The 22,235-nt window shown below is 44.6% G+C and overlaps 1 protein-coding gene across 2 annotated transcripts in view; it reads left to right on the top strand.

Moving 5' to 3' along the window:
• PASK (PAS domain containing serine/threonine kinase) overlaps positions 1-22,235 on the top strand; it is a 1,318,755-nt gene that overhangs the window by 315,942 nt on the left and 980,578 nt on the right. For both annotated transcript variants that reach the window (XM_085634144.1, XM_085634145.1), the window contains exon 5: positions 17,077-17,220. In XM_085634144.1, the coding sequence (XP_085490270.1) occupies positions 17,077-17,220 (144 nt within the window). The remainder of the gene's footprint in view (positions 1-17,076; positions 17,221-22,235) is intronic.

Here is a 22,235-nt window from a genome sequence, read left to right as displayed (position 1 = left end):
TTTTTTTTCTTCTTTCTTCTTTTATGTTTTTGGGGGGGTTTTTTGAACAATTTTGTGTTTTTTTTTTTGGTTTTTCTGAAAAATAAAACCCCAAAACAAACAGGAGAAACCAAACAATGAACTTCAGGGAACAGTAAAAAAAAAAAACTAGCAAATATGACTTTCCTGCCGGCGGCAGATGAGGTCGATTACATTGAAATTGAGGACGGATGTCCAAGGTTTGGTCTGAGGGATGCCCTCTTGACGTGCTCGGCTGCGATGAGGTGGATGGCGCAGGAGTGTCTCTCATGCGTCGGCACTCTTCACGTGCAAGATTGTTTGGATGAAGGCTCCTCATGTGCTTCATCATACTTGCCGTGCTGCAAGAGTATTTCTTGGTGGGATCCCTTCTCCATAAGACTCTTTTGCAAATCTTACATGTGACCAAGGTGGCATTGGTCTTATTCTGTCCTTCGGGAAAAGTAAAAAAATTCCACACCACTGAAGCAAAACGTTTTTTGTGTGGTTCCTCCGGCAAAAATTCATCCTCAGAGGTTTGAAGTGATGCCTGCTGCCCTGAAGCCATTTTTGGTTGCATAAAGTTAGTACTAAGTGTATACTTAGTCTAAAAAAATCTTCTTCTGTCCATAGAGATGGTTCTCCAAAGAAGCTCAAAGAAGAATGATTGAAATGGGTGGGGTCTTTCAGTAGTTAGAACAGGAAGTGTAATGAACCAATCAAATCTCTTTTTTTGCAGGTCACATGGGATCCGCGCACCGTGCGCTTACGCAGCAAGCACCCAGCGCGCATCCGCTAAATTGAATTAAAAAAAAAAATAGGATTAGATGTCAAAATATATTAGTTTTAAGACTAGTTTAGAGTTTGTCTTCAACTAATATTCACATGCAATACATAAATATGTGTTTTTAAATGTTAAATACTTTGCGGGATCTGCGCATCCATCGCGTCACGAACGCATATGACGCATCGCGGAAGCGCGTAAACGTCGCATTACTTACATCGAACGTGTCGCGCATCGGCTGGGAGTCGCGTACCGGTCACATAGCGATCGCGCACTAAACACCTACCCAACGCATACCATGCGCGGATGCTATCGCGTACGGATCGTGAACGGTGCGCATAGGGTGCGCGGATCCAAAAGCATTGAAAAAAAAATATATCTAAAATAAAGTTTTGCACTTATAGTTGAAAAAATATTTTGAAAAATATAAAAAAATGTTTGATAAACACATTAAGTTCAAATAATATTTTTTAATTTTTAAAAGAATTAATTGAAGAAATATGTTTAAAAAATGATGATAAAGTATTTTTTTAAAAAAAGAAAGAAAATGACACTGAATTTGAAAAATATAGAAATGCAATCAAAATCATTAAACATGATATCTTTAGAGAAGTTATAGATAGGAATTAGCATTTAAATAACCTTTGAAATTCACTGAAAAAAAAGTAGGTTTCATGCATGTTATAGTTAGGAATTGGCATTTAAAAAACCTTTGAAATTCACTGAAAAAACCAAAGGTTTCAGGGGCGTTGTAGTTAGGAATTGGCATTTAAAAAACCTTTGAAATTCACTGAAAAAACCATAGGTTTCAGGGGCGTTCTAGTTAGGAATTGGCATTTAAAAAACCTTAGAAATTCACTGGAAAAAATCATAGGTTTCATGGGCGTTCTAGTTAGCTGGACATTTCCCTCGTACAAAACCCTAAAAATTCCCCTGTTATAGTTAGTTCAGCTAACTATAACTCGCGCCCCCGCAATGCACTGCTGATGGCGTCACATATTACATCACTCATGACATGGTCAGTGACATCACTGATGACATCACTGATGATATCTCAAATGACATCATCCATGTGATAAATTAGTGCATCTTCTCACACCCTAATATCACCTTTGATACCCCGACTCAAAATTTCAGACGGCCATTTTGACAACCATAGATACTCCAATACCAATAACTACTCACCCACTCAGTGACTTTTAGGTCTACATACATCTCCACTCACTCACCTGTACAGTCACTCATACTTACAGTCACTCTGTGCCTTTATACACCTATATAGACACTCACACACTGCCAATCATCTGTTGAGGTACTGATACATCTAGTCAGTCATGCAAATAATTAATCACAGTAAAATTTACTCACTTATACATTTAAAAACACTCAAGTTCACTTACTCATAAAAATACTAACAAATTCTGTGTCTTCCTGCAGAAAAACAAACAGCACATGACACAGATATCCTTGCACTATGGCGCATACAGCCACTCCAAAAATCACACACTCTCATATATAGATAGTTATATACTCTTACACACATATACACTGCGTTTCACATATGTAGTTACTGACACATGTACAACTGAGATATACATTCAATCACTAACACACCTATACATACACTCACCCAACCATACAGTCCATCACAGATGCACTCTTAAAAACATGCACCCACTGAATCACCCACTCACACATCTAGTCACAGAGTCACACACACCCTACCCATACAAACACTCAGGCACCCATGCAGATACTCAGACAACCAATCAATAACCCATATAGACACTCATATAGCTATTCACAAAACCATGCAGCCACTTATACACCAACACACAGACCCATACAGACATTCACACAGTTTAGTCACTAGTCTGCAGTAAGATACATTTATTAACTCACTTATGGAGTCAGTTACGCACCTAGAAAATCACCCATTCACACACTTATACACCCACTCATTCTTCCAAAGGCCTTTCACTATAAATATATAAAACCTATTTAAACTTTTAAGAAAAACACACATTCACTGGATGATGTCATCAGTGATGTCATCAGAGATGTCATCAGTGATGTCACTGACCATGTCATGAGTGATGTAATATGTGACGTCATCAGCAGTGCATTGCGGGGTGCGAGTTATAGTTAGCTGAACTAACTATAACAGGGGAATTTCTAGGGTTTTGTACGAGGGAAATGTCCAGCTAACTATAATGCCCCTGAAACCTATGGTTTTTTCAGTGAATTTCAAAGGTTTTTTAAATGCCAATTCCTAACTAGAACAGTTATAAGTAGCACAATACACAGCGGACTCCTAGTGGTATAATAATCACAACCTGACTAGACACAGTGCATAGTGCACGTAGAATCGCTGGGACCTCAAGGAACCACCCCAGGTGATGACACAGGGACCCACGGAGGACGGGTGTAGTGAGGAAACACGACCGCGTGCTCCGTACAACTCTATAGGAAAGTCGAGGTTGCAAAGTTAAAGTTTAAGGACCCTTCTAGGAGGACTTCGAGCAAATCCTTTGGAACTTAAGAGTTTAGAGAGCCACCCCACCCGTGGATACCATAGTATCAGTTACCTATCCCAGGGGAGCCGGGTCTTTAGGTCTGAAGTGGCGTTGGAAACCCTCGTCGTTCTCAATGGGAGGAAGTGAAGAAGCACTGCTGCCATGAAGGTGAAAAGGGTCCGGGGGAATCCAAGCCTGGATTCTGGAAGGAAGGAACCTGAAAGCAGAGGGGACAGAACCTGGGTCACTTCCGAGTGGCCAGGGGCTTGGGAGACAAATGCCCACCGATGTTGGGTGCTTCAGTTGCGAAGAAGGGATGCTTGACTCGGTAGCCACGAGGACCAGTAGACGTCGAGGAAGACCAGGAGCCGGAGGTGAGCTGATCCACGAAGGCTGTTGAGTGCTGAGGGGTTGGTGTCCGGCAGGAGTACCAACAAGCCTTGGCAACAGCAACCCACGCAGGAAGGTCAAACAGGTTACAGTGTGGACCCGCAAGGTGCAGGAGACTCACCAAGCAATGGGGAGTCAGGGCACATCTGGAGCAACCAGGAAAGCCCAAGAACAATCAAGATGACCCTCAGGAGGACCCACAGGCGGAATGACCAGGAGTCGCGAGGGGACCTCGAGCATGATTGCAAAGCACCAGCCAACGGAGCACACGGTGCAAATACTGCTTAGGGTCAGGATTACACGGAGTCCAATGCACAAGCTAGGGAATCGCCAACAAGCATATGCACTTGCAAATGGACACGGTGCACAGGGGTTCGGGTTACACAGCCCCCACGAGGGATACTGACCTCCAACTCGGTGAGAGGGCCACTCAACGGAGTCCGCAGGAGCAGCAGACCGGTCAGTTATGGTTTAGGTGTCTGCGAAGCAGGAGAGTGACTCCTTCAAGGGAGATTCTTCTGTTGTCTTAAGTGCACCACTGGTCCTGCACGGAGCCTGTATTAAGCAAATGCACAAACTAAGCTCCGGACGGGAAGGGGGATGAATTCGAGCCCAGTCGAGGTCCAGCGAAGTCCAAGTGTCCAGACGGTCGAAGGTCAGTGGTTTCTTCTTTGTAGAATCTTGTCCACATAAAATCCAATGGCCTGTAGCCAGGCAACCCATTTAATACCCACGGGAGAGGGTTGGACAGATTCAGGGGACCCTCCTAGGGGAGGGGCAGGACAGAGGGGTGGCTACACCCATGTCCTTTGTCCAGTTTTGCGCCAGAGCAGGAGCCAATGGCTCCCAGAACTGGTATGAGTTTGACTATGCACAGGGACATCAAATGTGCCCCCAGTGCAGACTTTCAGGCACTTTGGAGGTGCACCCACCCTGCCCCAATACACTAAATCCTGTCTGGGAGGGGTCAGACCTCCCTGTGACAGGATGCCTATTGTGCTACCTTCCTCTGCTCAAGCTTGGCTCATCAGCAGGAGGGCAGAAAGTGTCTCTGGTCCGCAGCATCCATTTTGTGCTGTCCGTGTCGAGAAGGCTGGCACCAGTAAGACCAGTGACCCCACGAAGCTCGCTTCAGAAGAGTGGAATCATACCTCCTACACCAGTTACTGGTGTGGAGGTATGATTCCAAGGTGTTTGATACCAAACTCGATATGTTTCTATGCAGCCGTTTTCGAGATAGCATTTACCGCAAGGTTATAATGCACCTCTACCTATATGTCCGGCTGAGTCACAGACAACCCGGGAGAATGGTCTCCGAAGGCTGCAGAGAGGCTCTGCTCATGCAGGAACACCCTCTCACATAAAACCCAGCATCCTGCCTTCAGGATTGTTAAGGCCTGCAATAGGGGTGACTTATAAGTTTTAAGTGTAGTGACTATTAGATATACTGAACCTATATCTAATGTAAGTGATGCAAGGACCTTCTTACACAGGCTGCAGTAGCAGACCTCGAGTTTCATTTTGCATGGCCTCTCATGGGTGGCATAATACATGCTTCAGCCCATGGGAGGCCTCTGGGGTACCCTTGCACTGGGACTGATAAGGGTACCCCAGTATCCAATCTGGAGTGTACCAAAGTAAGTGTATGTCAATTTAAGGGAGTAAGCAGATAGACTGGAGTCCTGATTAGCAGGATCCCAGTCAGACTAGTCAAAAACCAGCAAAACACCAGGCAAAAAGTGGGGGTAACCATGCAGTCAGATCCTACCTTCCTACACACAGAAATGTTACAGTTGTTCTTGACAAAAAGTAATGTTTTTTTATCCATGCCTCAATTGAAAGGGCAGAGTGCTTGCCCCAATGTATAGCCACTCTGTGTTTCGCCAAGATGAGCAGCATGGCAAGAAGGCAGCAATCTGCACGGGGAGCATCTTTTACATCAACCAGCAAACTCACCAAAGGTAAACACTTCAACTCCAACCCCGTGATTTCCCTAATAGTGCCATATACTTCCCCCGAAAAGCCTGGTATGAGCGCGCACTGCCATGCTAAGTGAAGGAACGTAGCATTTGGGGCACAGCATCGCCAGCAGTTAGCATCTGTTTCTAGTTGTTTCAGTTGGCCACAACAGTACAACCATTGCTCGTCTGTGATCGGCGTATCCAGATGTTACGTTAATTTAATTTCTTAAGCGCAGCGGTTACCCGAGGGTGTCCTGGAGGTGACTGCTACCTGTCGATCGCTGAGGTGGGTGGTGCCTATGTGGTGAAAAGCCAGGTCTTCAGACCCCTCCTAAAGGTTATGAGCTCGGTGGCGTTCCTGTGGTGAAAGGGAAGCTCGTGCCAGGCCCTAGCCGCACATGTAATGAAACTTCTTCAACCCCAGTTGGCTTTTTTCACTGGGGGTATGATCACTCCTTTTGCTCCAGAGGAGCGGAGGGCTCTTCTGGGGGCGTACCATTGAAAACGCTGTTTCAGATGGTCTGGACCTAGTCCTTGGAGGGTCTTAAAGACCGTGCACAGAGATCTGAATTGAATCCGTTGTTTAACCGGAAGCCAGTGTAACCGTTGTATTTCTTTTTTGACAGAGACAAACTTTGGCATCCCGGTCAGTAATCTGGCTGCCGCGTTTTGCAAGAGTTGGAGCCTGTTTAGGTGTTTCCTTTGGATATTTAGGTATCGACTATTACAGTAGTCCACACGCGACATGATTAAAGATGTTATCACTGTCCTATAGGTGTGTGCCGGCAGGAATGACATTATTTTCCTTATCATTCTGAGAAGGTGAAAACTATCAGAGACAACCACATTTACCTGGTCCCCGAAGGTAAGTTTGTTGTAGACTCCAACCCCCAAGTTTTTTTTGCTTTCCTGGTTGGCTCAGGGAAAGTCCCTAGTTCTTCTGGTCAACAGTTTTTGGTCCAAAAGTTGCCATTATTGCCAAAGATAAGGACCTCCGTTTTGCTTGAGTTAAGCTTCAAACAGTTTGTGGTCATCCACAGCCTGACCGCTTTCATGCAGCCATGAAACCTTTCCTTTCTCAACCTCTTGTCCAGGTTGAAGCAACATCACTATTTGTGTGTCATCTGCGTATGATTTCCGCAGAAATCCAAAAGATCTGATCAGAGCCGCCAGAGGGGTCACATAGACATTAAAAAGTGTGGGACTTGGGGAGGAACCCTGTGGCACTCCACACAGAAGGGAAAAAGGTTTTGAGCAGGCTTTATCTAAGTCCACAATTTGACTTCTTTCTGTGAGGAAAGATTTCCAGAGATTCCAAGTCTTGCAAGATCGGACCGCCAGGTGATGTCACTGCGTGTTCATTGAGTGTGAAATATTCTATAATCTCTTTGCGGATTTCCTCTATGAATGCAGTATCTAGCAATGTTTCTGGAGGCAGACGCTAAACAAAGGCCCAGGGATAGACTGAGGAATTTGCAGTTGGTATAGTACTGGGGCATGGTCTTATAGTGTGCGTGGCAGGTATGTGATTGAAATGATCCAAGTCCTAACATCTCGAGACACCAACCAAAAGTGTATCCTGGACCACGCATTATGGTATGCCGATATGCAGATACCCTCCTGGATGACAGGGTGCAGCTGCTTCCAAGCATCAACCACATAGTGTTCTTGAGTGAGTACCCTCAGCATTGATGTTGCCCTAGGATGGAGGCTAAGGGGGATCTCCAATCGATCTAATGTATCATCCATTGTGGCATTTTTTCTCCTCCCCAGATAAGTTTTATTCCAGAGCTTGTCATTTTTGACCAAACAGCGCTGAAGAACTCAGGATCATCCCTCTTGGACTCATAAACTGTCGCCAGAGGGATATGTCTCCCCCATATAGAACCCTCCACTATTACAAATCTGCCTTCCGGATCAATCAAAGATTGCATGATGATTCCTCTGACCCCTTTAGGTATCAATACAGCCACTCCTCTGGCATAGCTGGAGTATGCAGCTACGAATACGTTTCCCCACCATTTAGCCGGCAATCTAGATGTCGATGTGCTACAAAAGAGGCAAATGTCTATTTTATGTCTTGAGTATATATGCATTTACTAGTCGTGTTGTCCTATGGTCATCGAGACGGCAAATATTCCATGTTAGGCATGTAAGCAGCCATTTGAGGCGTGCATGTGAGGGAACGCTGTGGATTGGCCATAGTCGTGTACACCGAGCAGTGGTCTCACCAGCATATGCTCTATAATGTCATTCATTTTATAAAAGCATAGTGCAATATAATTATGTGATTTGAGTTTAGATCCGCATCTCGAAGTAGGTTTCATAGATTTCCCATCCACCCATCCCAACCCAATAATAACTGTTAGAACCATACCAATCCACCCGCCACCCACTCCAACTCACCAATCAGGTTGTGACCTTTTACCCGCTCTGTAACGAAAAGAAAATCCTCATCTTGTTATCTGGCATTGAACTGGGACTAATCCCTAAAGGGCATGGAATTGCTGGTGAACTGCCCTGCCAGGAACGGCGGGGTGGCCGAGTGGTGTGGTAGATCGAGAGCAACCCAAGAACCTCTAGATCCCCATATACTACAATTCAAAGGAGCAACTTAGCACTTATAACTACAAGAGTACCATTTAGTAATATAAAATGTAACTGTAGATTTCTAATCTACATCTTTACACATCCATCAATAACATTTAGCAGCTGTTGCACACACAGTAATGTCAATTAGTCATGTCATTCATTCCGGCGTCGTTAGATGTGTGTGGCAAAGCTGCAGGGGAACGCCTTGGACCCGCCGGTGTGCTTAGCTAATTTAAGGGCAGACTTGCATCTGTGGAATAATGTGTTTTCCCTTCAAAGAAGACTCGTAGTTTGGCTGGATATATGAGTGCATTTGGCACGCCCGCCTGCTTAAGTATGCGTTTGGATGGTAAAAAACCACGACGGGTAGCCTGAACCAAGGTAGTAAAGTCAGGGTAAAACGAAATGTTATTACCTTGGTGTTGTATGTTCACACGCCCTCGCGCAAGGTGCAGGATCACATCTCGGTCCCGATAATTTAGCAGGTGTGCCACTATGGGAAGCGATGGGCCCGCTCCACTATGAACACAGCTGACCATTTGAAGCCAAAAAGTTCCCGCAATAGTGATTCCATAAAGTTCTCCATTTTAGATATTGCAGTGGTCTCCAGAATGCCGGTAATGCAGCGGTTGTTCCGTCTAGAGCGGGCTTCTAAGTCCTCATTTTTGGCCTCGATGAGTTTAGGACTCGCTCCATTTGTAGTAAACGTTCTTTGGATACCACTGCGGAGGTCTTCTTCCTGCCTCTCTGACTCCTCCCGGTTAGTCGCATCAGGGTCGGACTCCGCTCTGAGAGCTGCCTGTCGAGTAAGCTTTTTATTTTCGAAGGAAAGCTTTGATTGTTTTGCGTCATTTCCCCATCTTGAATCGGGTGTATCAGCCACTCTGTAGGTTAACAGACTCCAGATTTGCTGCGCTATGGAGTGGATGTATGGCCTTGAGTGTCAAGGCGGAAAAGGAGAAACTTGAGTTGGTTGTGATGCAGCCCCGCCTCACCCCGCTTATTCACCTTTGCGAGAGGCACATGCAGGCGTAACGATCCGATCAAAGGCCGGCATCCGATGTCGTTGATCACTAGGTGAGTTTGTTAGCAGTATGACCAAGGGGGCATAGCACTCAAACACAGCTTGCCGCTTACGCTGTCCCCCTATGCACAATTTGACCAGGAGCAGGCTTGTGGGGAAAGTTGCAACAGACTGCCAATTGCCTCGTTTTATGTGCCAAAGCAAACTAGATGAGCAGCCACGTGAGGGAGTTTACTCCTGTCCCATTCTGCAAGTGACACGTCCAAGTCGGGTTCTCAAATCGTCGTGATACAAATGTATTATAAATTTAGAGGAGTTATCAGTACCTTCAGGCCTGCACATGCGGTTGTTAATTCTGGCCCTTACATGGAACTTGGATCCAGGCGTGCTCCTGTAAAATTGCTGGCCCCAGTCGCCTCGGCTGCCCCCACGGCCGCAACGACAGCTAAGGGCTCCACAGCCCACAGTAGACGGCACAGCGGAGGAGCACGGTACGGCATAGTCGGCAGCTGAGCCGGAAGGCAGGGAGAGGGACGCTTAGTCTATTGATGGGCCCCGCTGCTCTCCAGCATGCCCGCCTCAGTGTCAGGCACGCTACCCGCTCCGCGGCCCAGCAGGCCCACAGGCTCCCAGGCTCCGTAAAGCTCACCGCCTCCAGGCGACCGCCGATGTCCTGACCGGGCCGTCTTCCTCCCCGTCCGCACCTCAGGTGAGCTTCCGGGAACAGGATAAATATTGGCCGGCAGGACTCAGCCGCAGTCTTCCAGAAACGCAAATAGGCTCGGTCCTGCTTCTATTCTCAGTCATTGCCAGGATGGCACTTACACGCTAATCCAACCCCAAATAAAGCAGCAGGATGTTTACTAATAAATTGCTCAGCAAAATGTCTCTTGGATTGCCACGAATCAATCCGGATTATTTTAGATTCTTTACGTGGCCGGCAGAGCCCTTTCAGTGAGTGGCCATCTTGCTACTCGGCAAAGCTACACCCCTAATTTATGAAACATATTTGATTGCATTTATTGGTGAGTTTTTGACAAGAACAGGTCTGCTTTATGTATGTTAATGTACAGACCCCTTGAGAAAGCCAGTAGGACTCCTTTTCATATTTTAGTGTTCTGACCCTTTGGCAAAGTCAGTAGGTCTGCCTTACTCAACATGAAACCCTGTATATTGTTTTCATCACATAATCAGCCATGCACACCTGTGGGGGTCAGGCCCTGCGCCCAATCCTATGTCTTGGCAAGGCCCTGTGCACATCCCCATGTCGCACATGGCTAAAGGTTGCATCATTCTATTGTGATCGATTTTAGTAAATCACTTAAGGTATCTTTTGTACACTTGTGGAGTGCTGTCTGTTTTCGACCCTGTAACAGACTAATTTGGATTTATACACTTGACTTGTTGCTTTCTGTGTCGACTGGTACCCGCAGCAGTGTTGATGACTCATGTGCTCTATTGACTTGTCATATAAAAGATTTTTTTAAAGTCTGCCAATGTACTTAACCTGCAATGTTTTTTGTTGTGAAGATATACTGACTGTGATGTAGTTGTGGCACATGAAGGCTATTATGCATGTAATCCTCTCGATATTTGAAAAGTAATACAAATCACGAAACTTTAGAAAAGTTCATACTGATTCCATGAGCCAGCATACTTTATGGCCATGGTACTGGTGTTGAATACTTTTCATTGTTGTTCATTCGAGCAAAAGGCAGATCCTGCCCAAATGAAGGCTATGTAGACAATGTGCTCCTTTTTAGGTCTCGCTGAGGCCAGCGCATGCGCTGGCTCGGAGAGACATTTTGTAGTTGGATTTTTAAAGTGCTGCCTGTGGCCTAAAGCTTGAGTGCACGTGAGCGTGCACGCACGCAGCCGCCAATCATTGCTGCGCTCCTTTTTAGGTCTCGCTGAGGCCAGCGCATGCGCTGGCTCGGAGAGACATTTTGTAGTTGGATTTTTAAAGTGCTGCCTGTGGCCTAAAGCTTGAGTGCACGTGAGCGTGCACGCGCGCAGCCGCCAATCATTGCTGCGCGCGCACCACTCACTTGCACTCAAGCTTTAGGCCACAGGCAGTGTGCTCTCGCTGTCCGTCAACCATCCGCTTCCTTATCCGTTAACCACCTCCGCTTTATCTGTATCACGTCCATCTTTAACTTTCATTTCAGAACCCCCACTTCTACCCTCCCCCCCCCCCCCTTCCCCCGCCGATCGCGTCTCGCGGCCGCTCGCACGCCAATGCTTGTTTCCTTTGCCAGCCCACTGACTAGTCTGACTTCCGTTGCCGTCAGCCAGGACAGTGGATAAGAGACGGATGCAAAACGTTGCAGAGCGCGTTTGCTTTCATACTCACAGTGTTCATTGCAGTCCCTCGTGTTTTGTGCTCCATCATGGCATGCTTCTCGTTTCTATATTTCCAAGCAAACCCCCACTTCTACCCTCCCCCCCCCCCCCCCCCCCCGCCGATCGCGTCTCGCGGCCGCTCGCACGCCAATGCTTGTTTCCTTTGCCAGCCCACTGACTAGTCTGACTTCCGTTGCCGTCAGCCAGGACAGTGGATAAGAGACGGATGCAAAACGTTGCAGAGCGCGTTTGCTTTCATACTCACAGTGTTCATTGCAGTCCCTCGTGTTTTGTGCTCCATCATGGCATGCTTCTCGTTTCTATATTTCCAAGCACCATAGTTTTGTCTTGAAACCATCCCGTTTCAGCCATTTACATCCGAACTGAGGCTGAGCCTGTAGGCGTGTCCACCGTTTCCCATTCAGAAGCTTCTTGGATTAAAAAGGCAATTTTACCCAGAGATAGTTTAAGCATTATTTCACCAACTAGACTCATATAGCTCAACGATGTTCATCAATCACAGACACGATTTCGGCAAGTTCGGCCAGAGAAAAATGCATACCATCAGGCATTCGAGCCCATCACACTCGACCTTTTTGGTTTTTAGGGCCACTTGGGTTGTATCCTCCATCCAGGAATAATGATGACACAACCTTATGTCCTGCACAAATTTGTATGTACAGTATTTCTTTTCAGAATACTTGTGTAAGCACAATACATTAGGTGCCAGGAGTGGCCATTCCCTTAAGTCCGTGTCAGTTCCTCCTCGGTGACATTCTCTTTTCTTTCTCAACAGATACATATTAAAAAAAAAATCCTGGCTCACGATTCACCTAGCTGATATTATTGAAGCAGCCGAAACCCTGTATTTCCCTGTATTTCCAAAGCCTTCTAATTTGTCCAGCATTCTTTTATTCCGCAACGGAACAAGAGACAAACACAACCTTCGTTCCCTTCAGCACCCCCTCCCAGCTCCTTCCCAAAATGTAGGGTTGTGTTTGTGTACCCACCCTACCTCTCTACCCATTGGGCGGCATGTCTCGACTCCAGACTCTCATACCAACCGCCTTACTCTAGGGACTGACTCCCCCGACAGGAAACTTTAAACGTGCAGTACTCGTTTTCATCCAAGCAGATCTCACTGCATCTGAATGCTGTCACTCGGAGCACACCAAGGCTTTGTTCTTGTGCTTTGTAGGCCCAAAGGCAGATCTGTTTTCTAGGCACTGCACTGCCACAGCAGTGTCTGTGAAGCTCCCTCTTTGCCACCACTGAGACACATCTTACTGCAACGAGCAACATGCAGAGCACGTGTATATTAGAACAAACCTACTCAGTTTTCCTCACTCGAGGGCACTTTTGAGACTACTGAAGCCTGTTGATTTGCTGAGTTAGGAAAGCAGAGAAACGCCCTTTAAAGTACTGTAGAAACGATACTGTCAATAGTTCATCCACACTGCCCTAAATATTCAGTACTGATTTATTTGCTTTAAAATGAATCCTCCCTCAAAGGAGATTCTGTAGATATTTTGTTAGTGCCATGTATGCGATTCTTTAGTGTATATTACTTTTTTCGATTTTGTGGCCTTGCGTTCAAACCCAGCAGTTTGCAGGGTTAGTTGGCACATTTGTTTTGTTTTTAATCATTGCATTCCTAGAAAAGCTTAGGGCTTTTTGCTGTGTGTTGCGGCTGAACTCCTTCACCTACTTCTTAAAATATCACATTTCTTGAACCAGATTGGTAGAAAAATGCAGAAGGTAATTGCAGTCAAACTTCTACATGCTTGGGTTGATATGCATTAGTGCACCTGCCTAAGGGTAGTGGATTTTTCCAAGGCTACTCAAACTTGCAAGGCTTGGATATTTCTTCTTCTTAATCCGTTTTCTTGTGGACCGCAACATGCATGTACATGGAATATATACAGCAATAGCATGTGTCTGTGAGCATATGGCACCTTGTATATTGTGCGATTGCTGTGTGTGATGCACATGAAAGTGTACCTTTTCAGGAGAAGCTTGTGGTGTTTTCAATGTAGTTCTTCAGAAAGAATGGACAACACCTACCACCTCCCCCACCCCGACAGAATTCTGATATTTCTTGTGACCTTAACATTAGTGTGGTGCCGGTCTCAACAAATTCAGGAGAGCAACTGACTGCCGCCTCCTCATAATTTCCCACTCATCTGACGGGCAGGTGCCATTGACAAACCAATCTCCACTCACTAGTTGAGAGTGTAGCGTGAATACCACTCCCACCATATCCCCTCTCAGAGTATGGCAGCAGGGGGAGTGCCACTTCCTACACCATACACTACTCAGATAGGTATAAGAGGGGTGAGTCTATTCTCACAGCTTCTTCTTTTACTCATTAGCAGGTAAATATGGCAGGTTTTACATCCATACTGTACCCCATTCTGCAACGTGTGCCTCTCCCAAACCATTGTTAGCTCGGCAACGGGTCCAGTACTTCTTCACAGCCCACCACTGAAGATCCGGTTGAGTGCCACTCAAGATGCAGGAAAGAGCCCCTTCCACACTAACTCCCTTCCAAAAACGCAAGAGAGGCTCAGACATTATTATATAAAAGTAGAATACATTGAAGGTGCTGGGCGCTGATAACACACCTCTAGTTTTTGCCTACTCACTCCCCGAAAGGAATTTTTAGAGTTTATAGAATTTGTGCAACCATGATGAATAGGGTAGCTAAGGGGATCCTGGCTTGGGATTGTCGAGTTCAGGTCTATTTTGCCACGTTTTCAGGGCAGATGACTGGCACCCATTGTCCTTGCCCTTTTATTGTTAGGGCACCCTCCTGGGTGGATGGGGCATTATGCTAATCAGTGGACAAGCAGTGTTATAAAGTGGCTATGGTTAAAGTGCAGATCTAGTAAGTCGTGTTACTAGGGCATGGCATTGGCCTCACCTCACTCTGGCTGTGCTTCCCCTTGCTGGCTAGAAGGTCAGATATTTCATCTATGAGCTGATGGCAGTGCAATCTGATTTTATCGCAATCCTTCCTCCTAAGGCAAGGTCAGTATTTATGTTGAAACCACAGTGGATGGATAAGGATTGAAAGCAAAAGAGAACAAGCATTTGCAATCCACGTGATTCTGTGCCTTTTTTTCTTCTGTCCCCTTCGCTGCCCCCGTGATTCTGTGCCTTTTTCTCCTTTTGTCCCCTTCACTGCCCCCGTGATTCTGTGCCTTTCTCCTTCTGTCCCCTTTGCTGCCCCGTAACACAAACACACACACAACCACACACACAAACACACAAGCACACAACCACACACAACCAAACACACACAACCACACACACACAACCAAACACACACAACCACACACACACAACCAACCACACACACACACCCACAACCACACCCAACCACACTCAGTGCTCGCTTCCACCAGGCACATACCACTAGCCGCCAGTGCACGCTTTCACAAGGCACACACACCACCAGCCGGCAGTGCACGCTTCCACCAGGCACACACACCAACAGCCGGCAGTGCACACTTCCACCAGGCACACACACCACCAGCCATCAGTGCACAATTTCTACCGACACACACACCACCAGCCATCAAGGCACACATCAATTGTTAGCGCGTACACAATTAACTATTGTAGCAATCCTAGTATGGCACACTTTACTTTTCAACATATTCTACTAAAGCGCAGCATGCCACCATTGCTACAAAAATAAATACACATTTTTTTGGCCTACAATTTATAGACTTTGGTTGCAATTGGTGTTGCAAGATTTCGCAATGCCAATAGCTCAAACTTAATTAATGCGAGACCTAGTGCATTGCAAATGCTTGTTCTGATTGAGTATTAGAAATAACGAGGATAAGTTCTAACTTCCTTACATTGCCTGTGACTACACTGAATGCAGAAATTTTTTCTGAGAGACTAGCATCTGAATCCCCTCAATACACCTTTACAAATGTTTATGTTCTTCACATAGCACGTGATACTACTTTCCTGCCTTTATCCAAGCACCTGAAATGTTGGCATTCTAGGCAACTGAGACAAAGATAAAGTCCAGGAACTCCTTTTCAGGTCAGAGGCTAGGGCAAGAGGAGTTGTGATTTGGAAGCCAGGTCACCTAGAAGTGAAGACCAGATGTGGCAGGGTTGTCTTCGCCTAGTGTATCTGGATGGGTTTGTCCTTTGCTTGTCACAAGTAATGTGCTAACAGTAGTAGAACACAGCATCTGAGGTTGGCATAATGTTCTTTGTCAATCATTCAAGTTTTTTATGCTGTTGTACTAGTCAGAATTGCCACATCACATAGAGGGAAACAAAAAAGCAATAGGTGGAGTGGAATTTAGACACACTCTGGGCTGTGCTCCAGTCTGTCACATTTTTTGGTTACTATGACAGCAGACTGGGACGAACCATAAGCAAATTAGTCTTGGCTCTAATCTAAATGGACTGTCTAAAATGACCTGCTAGGCTATGCCCCCTTTCTATTGGAACAAGATCAAGTGCCTAGAAATGTCAGCCTTTGGATCATACATACGAGTGTAAATGATGTTTAAAATATCTCTCTACACAGCAGGCTAGTATGTTGATCGAACATTTGAGTGCTAACATTTTACCATTTGTCCAATGTGTTGTATCCCTTTGTAACACATCAACACATCTGTCCTTCTTTAAGTAGGATCCTATTTGTTATGTCAACATCTCTTAATGAGTCACGGAGCTTAAAGTAGCAACTGAAGAATTTGCTTTTTAATTTGGTATTGTTGCTTTTGCAGATGAACGGTCACATTATTGTATTTCTTAGGTAATTAATATAGTCCAGACCTAGCTCAAATAAGCAATGAATGTTGAACATTTTACATAACATTTTGAGTGTAACAGAAGCACCTCAATCATGAGTTACTTTACCTAGAACGTTATAGAATTTAGAGTCCATTTGAAACTTAATTACTGAAACAGTATGTAAATGGGAGCTGAGTGGCAGCATGGTATTGGAACAGCATTAGATTGCACGCTATGCAATTTTGATTTTTGCATTACATAATTTTCATTATTTTATACAGATTTACAATTTTAGCCACAGGTACAGAAAGTGATTTGCTTTGATTTATGCAATGTTTTTGTCTACTCTCAAAGAGATTAGAATTCAGGAGGGTCAAACGGTCAGGATTTTATTAATGAAACTACATCTCCTAAACCTTAGCTCATAGAGTTAAGACTTATTTTAAAATCTGTAAATATCCCACCAATCGGTGTAACCTTTAACTGCATGTAATAAATGGTAAGAGCCTGTAGTTTAGTTCTAAAGTTTACTGACCGTGGCTTATGTCATAGACAACACAGCAATTTTTCGGATTAGTTAACATCTTGCCTCTTAGAAAGAAAAGATGTCTTACTATGGGGAATGTGGGTACGAGGTTAGAGGATCAATGATAGGCTCTGCATCACTGTACATTGTAACTCATGAAATATCTCCATGCAGGTAGATGCAGTCACCAGCAGTGGTGAGGAATTTCCAATTTCTCTATGGGTGCGAAAAATGAAGAGTGAGGCCCACGACTCCTGTTTGTTGGTGCTGCTGGAGGCTGTGGAAAGACTAACAGCCCTGGTTAGCTTCTCAAGCAATGTGAGTATCACCACTCTCTTGTGCTCTGCTTTATCAATTTCCTTGATCTTTTCCGAAGAAGACTTTCTATCTTGAAATCTTTCAACTTTTTAATCTTTTGATTGAACTGTAAATTCTTTTGTGTTTAACTGAGGGGTAGATATTTTAAGTTTAATAGTAAAAACATTCCGGTATGTCTGTCATCTATATGTTTATTACTGGTGTTTTTCACAGACGGATAATGCTGAAGCTGCTTGTAGGGGAACACAGGGAATACACAAAGTACACAATAGTAGAGCAGAAATAATATTTTTAATTCACATATTGAATGTCTAAAGTCAGATTATATCAACAATTTTAAATATTTCTGTCTTGTCTTTGGTAAACTGTACCCAAAAGCTTGATCTTATGAATGTCTGCTTAGGACTATATTCATAAGTCACAGTTTCTTGCCCTCTGACCTCTCTTGATAGATAGACTTTAGTACACTATTTCTATTATGTACTAATAAAAAGGGCATTTTCAAAATTAGTACTTTTCTGTTAGTTGTGACGCACAGCTCATAGAGGCATTGGCCCAGGACGTACTGGAGAAGCCGAGTCCTACCCGAATATGCATTGCTTCTTGGAAATACATCTCATCAACAGCAGAACGTGACTTGATTCTGCTGCAATCTCCAGGCAGCTGAGATGCTAAGCACCACCTTAACCACTGTTTGTATTATCTATAGAAAACAATATTTGAAACTCTTTACCCTAGACCCATCTGAAAGGAACTGTTTATGCCATGTTTATGTTAAGTGACCCTACAGTACCCAGATTTCACGTATCACTCACTAAGATGTGTGTTTGGGATCTGTAGCAATATCAATTACAAAATACCCCAGACTTGTCAAAAAGGCTCCAAAGGAAGCTACCTTTCAGAGCAAATATCCTCTCTAGGCTCCAAGGTCAAATTCTTCACACAAGTCTACCATTTTTTTTGCCCTACGAATTGTGGCTCATGATTACATCCAAAATGATCATCTAAACCTTATACAAAATTGTATAGGAATTTTGAAACAAGCATAACATTTTTCTCCAGGACTTTTTTAGTTTTCAGTTGGAATTCATTCTGCACTTGATGTTTAAAAAAAAACCTCCAATAATACCAAATGCCAAAAAGTCCATCCTGCCACATCTACTTCACTTGGCTAAGTTTGGCTTACGACTCATCTCTATTAAGATACCCATTTCTGATATTAAAATATTAAGATAAGTCACTAAGGAGAGTCACTGTTCCTGAGATAAGAATAGGGAAGAGTCGTTTTAGAGAAATGGAAAGGAGTCGGAGAAACTTTTACTTGATGCCCTCACACACCCTGAAGGATGTCATGCTTCATCATGGGTGGGGCTCTCCATCGGGCCGGCGCTGCAATGCCCTGCGGGTCCCCCGAAGGGTCACTTTGTCGGCGATCTTTTTTGTGATCTAGTCATAAGGTGTGCGCGGGTCACTGTGCAGTGTTACGCGAGAGGTGAACAATAAATATTACTAGAGGGTATCTAAGGTAGACTAATTTAATGAGGGGGATTCCTCTGACATAGTTTAAAAGACCAAAAGCTTGTGAGCTGCTCGAGTGTAGTTATGACCCTCAGTAGCTAGACAAGTGCAGTGTTTGTTTAAGAAGAGGATGGGGTCGACATGTTTCGCACAATAGTCTGGTCTCAGGAGGAGATCCTTTGTGCTTTTTCAGGACCGTGGTGGAGTGATTAAGGTAATAGGAAAAATGATTATGAGTGGCCTTATTGATTCAAGTGGTGCCACTCGGCAGACCCAAAACGTGGTCCTATCTATTCAATATAGGCAGAGTGCTCCATAAGTCATAGCGAGAGGGTGCTTGCCGTCACAATAGTTTCATCGGAGGGCACAGATTCTTGCACCTACCCGACATCTCGCCGGCATTGCAGCGACGGCCCGACGAGGAGCACCGCCCCATGATGAAGCATGACATCCTTTGGGGTGTGTGGGCGCATCAAGTAAAAGTCTCTCTGACTCCTTTCCATTTCTCTAAAACGACTCTTTTCTCAATTCTCATCTCGGCAACAGGGACTCTCCTTAGTGACTTATCTACTATTCGGGAGCACAAGCCACTGGACCTATAGCCAGCTCCTTGTCCCCCTCCCACTTTTCAATTAAAATATTAAGACCTACAGAAAGAGTTCTTCTCGGTTTCCTGTTTATAGAGTTCCAGCTATTAAGATTGTTTGGAGGCCATTAAAAAGGTCTTCACACCAATCAATAGGTACCCCCAACCAGTACAGAATGCTGTCCTGGCTAAACATGACCCCTCCCCCAATTTGAACCTCTTCCTGAGCAATCTATACAGAATCTATCTTGGAATACTGCTTTCCTGATAGCTATTAGTTCAGAAAACAGGGTTCATGAGATACATGCCCTATTCTACACAGAAACAAACATGGTTTTTCTTTTAAGTTTCAGCCACTTTTTTTATTGAGTTTTGAATTACGGCATACAGTGTTGGCATACCCACTGTGCCAACTGTGGAACCAACCTATAGAACAGCCCCCTTCTCCATACCCCCTTCTCCCTCACCCTCCCTACCCCTTCCTCCTCACCTTACCCACCTCCTTCCTCTCCATTTCCATCCCTTCCCCTTCCATCTTCCCCCACCCTCCCCCTTCTTGCCTCTCCCTCCCCCTCAAAGTTGCACACATTTTCACCTCTAGAACTCCTTTCCCAGTTTAACTGTTTTCTCTAGGATCTAGCTGCACTCTGTGGCCCGGAAGGAGATATTTGCCTTCATCATGCAGGCCTAGAGATCAAAGTCTTCCAGGGCAGATCTGGCCACTATTTCTTTGTTTAGGGCACGGGGCTCTACATCTTGTGCAATTTGGAAGTTTCCTCTCTCATGTCATATGCTGTCTTTTCATAGCTAAGAAGTTGGCGAAGTCTCCAAAAACACAGTTTCTCTATTGGGGTTGTTTGGCAAACCCAGGGTGCAATTATATAGTACGTGGGAGATTCTTTCCCACCAGGCAAGTGAAGAGGGTGAACATCTTCCTCTAAGTTCCAAGGATGATCTTCACCAGGTTTTTATCTAGGTCTCTGTCTTCGATCTGTGATAGACATGATAATAATGCATTCCAAAGACCATAAGACAAGTAAGATTGTACCAGGTTCCTCCCATCTCCAAACCTCTAACATCAATCAAATATCTCAGAAAGTGTTTCTCACCAGGGTGCATGGCAAGCCAAGTTGTTCACTTAAGTTTAAATCTCTACACATTTCTTTGGCTCTAGATTGATATTTAAATCCTTCCTCTATTATTTTTGGAATGCAAATCAGGAGTGGGTTGGTCATGTATTAAGGAGTGTCTACATTTTGGAGACCAAATGCGTGTTAATGTTTGCAAGAATTTTCCAAACACAATAAGGGGTCTTACTGTACCCTCCCTCACTCCAGATTGTAGAGTCCTTTGAATTGTAGAGGATATCGCTCTTTTTCCTGGATGTTGTGTTTGGGCTTGATATCTTCAATGCATCTCCGTTGCAGTACAAGTCATGGAACATAAAAGATCACTGGGGCTTACAGACCTGGAAAAAGGCTCTCCGTCCCTAGTGGAAGTCCTGCATTCCCAATGATAGGTGTAATGGGTGAGGGGGTATGTGGTGAGACGGCTTTGTTTGCTCATGTAATCCAAGGTATCTAGGATCACCCTAGTGATGGGGTAGACATTAAGATTTCAGCTTTGTTTCTGTTTCGTGACCTAGAACACCTCCTTCAGGGACAACTTTGATAAATTCCGATCTATAAAGCACTAGGTTTGTCCTTTTCCCAAAGGAGCCATTTGACTGTGTAGCATAGCTGATTCGATCCAAAGTAGTGGCAGAGATGTGGGATCCACAGACCTCCTTGTCTGAGGTGTGTCAAGCATGCTTTTCTTTAAATTCATGTTATTTTTTTTGCCTGCCCATATAAAGGAGTTTTACATGTTTTGTTAGATGTGTGATTTTCCAATTTGGTGAAATAAGTGGGTAGAACCTGAAATATGTATAAGATCTTGAACAGGGTTGTCTTTTTAAATGGCTTGATTCTCCCATGACCGGATGTAGTTATGCCAAGAATGCAGAAACCTCCTTGTTCCCTTCTAGAGGATTTAAAAGTTGATTATGACACTTTCGTGAAAATGTGGGTTTAGACTTATTCCCATGTATTCCACTCAAATCAGTGTGCAATTGAATGTGGTCTCTGCACTTTTGAGTCTAAGTTTTTCCTCCCAGATAGTACCAAACCTTTAGATTGTGTTGAGGTTGATTTTGAGGCCTTTCTGTGTTTCATATTCCTCTAATAGAAGGGTCAGATCCCTTAATGAATGCCTATGATCGGTAGTGAAAGCAAAATGTCATCCGCAAAGACTGACACCCATGAATGTATTTTGGCAGTGTCCATAATCCGTTCCTGCTCCCTTATCTTTTTAACAAGGGTTCCAAATAAAGTATAAAGAGGTCAGGGAACAGCCCTGCCTTGAGCCCCTTTGGATTTCTAAGGTAAGTGAAAATTTGCCATTGTCTCGCACCCTAGCCCAGGAGATCTATAAAGTGCTTTTATCCAGGCCTCTAAATCTGTTTCCAATTACAGATCTAGCCAGTGTCACCTTCATCATGCCCCAGTCTACCCTGTTCAACGCCTTCTCCACGTCCAAGGATAGCAATACCACCTCTGTATGGTGTGCAAAGTCTGTTAGGTGGTGTACCTTTTTGGTGTTACCCCTAGTTGATCTGGCTGATATAAAATGCCTCTATGTAGACTGTCAGCATCACCACAAGAACCTTAGCATCCACCTCCAACTGGGAGATCAGGTGATAGATAAAACGAGCACAGGGCAGGATCGTTATCTGGCTTAGCGATTAGTGAAATTATTGCCTCAGCCATTGAATGTGAGGGTCGCTGGGAGCTGCTGAGGCTGCTAAAAACCTCTGCCAGTATCAGGGCTATCAAAGGTGCACATTGTAAAGAATGCAGATATAAATCCATTG

Source organism: Triturus cristatus, chromosome 11 (assembly GCF_964204655.1).
Source record: "Triturus cristatus chromosome 11, aTriCri1.1, whole genome shotgun sequence".
NCBI classification, from domain to species: Eukaryota; Metazoa; Chordata; class Amphibia; order Caudata; family Salamandridae; genus Triturus; species Triturus cristatus.
The sequence above is the reverse complement of the archived record's forward strand: the minus strand, read 5'-3'. Positions and strand labels throughout refer to the sequence as shown.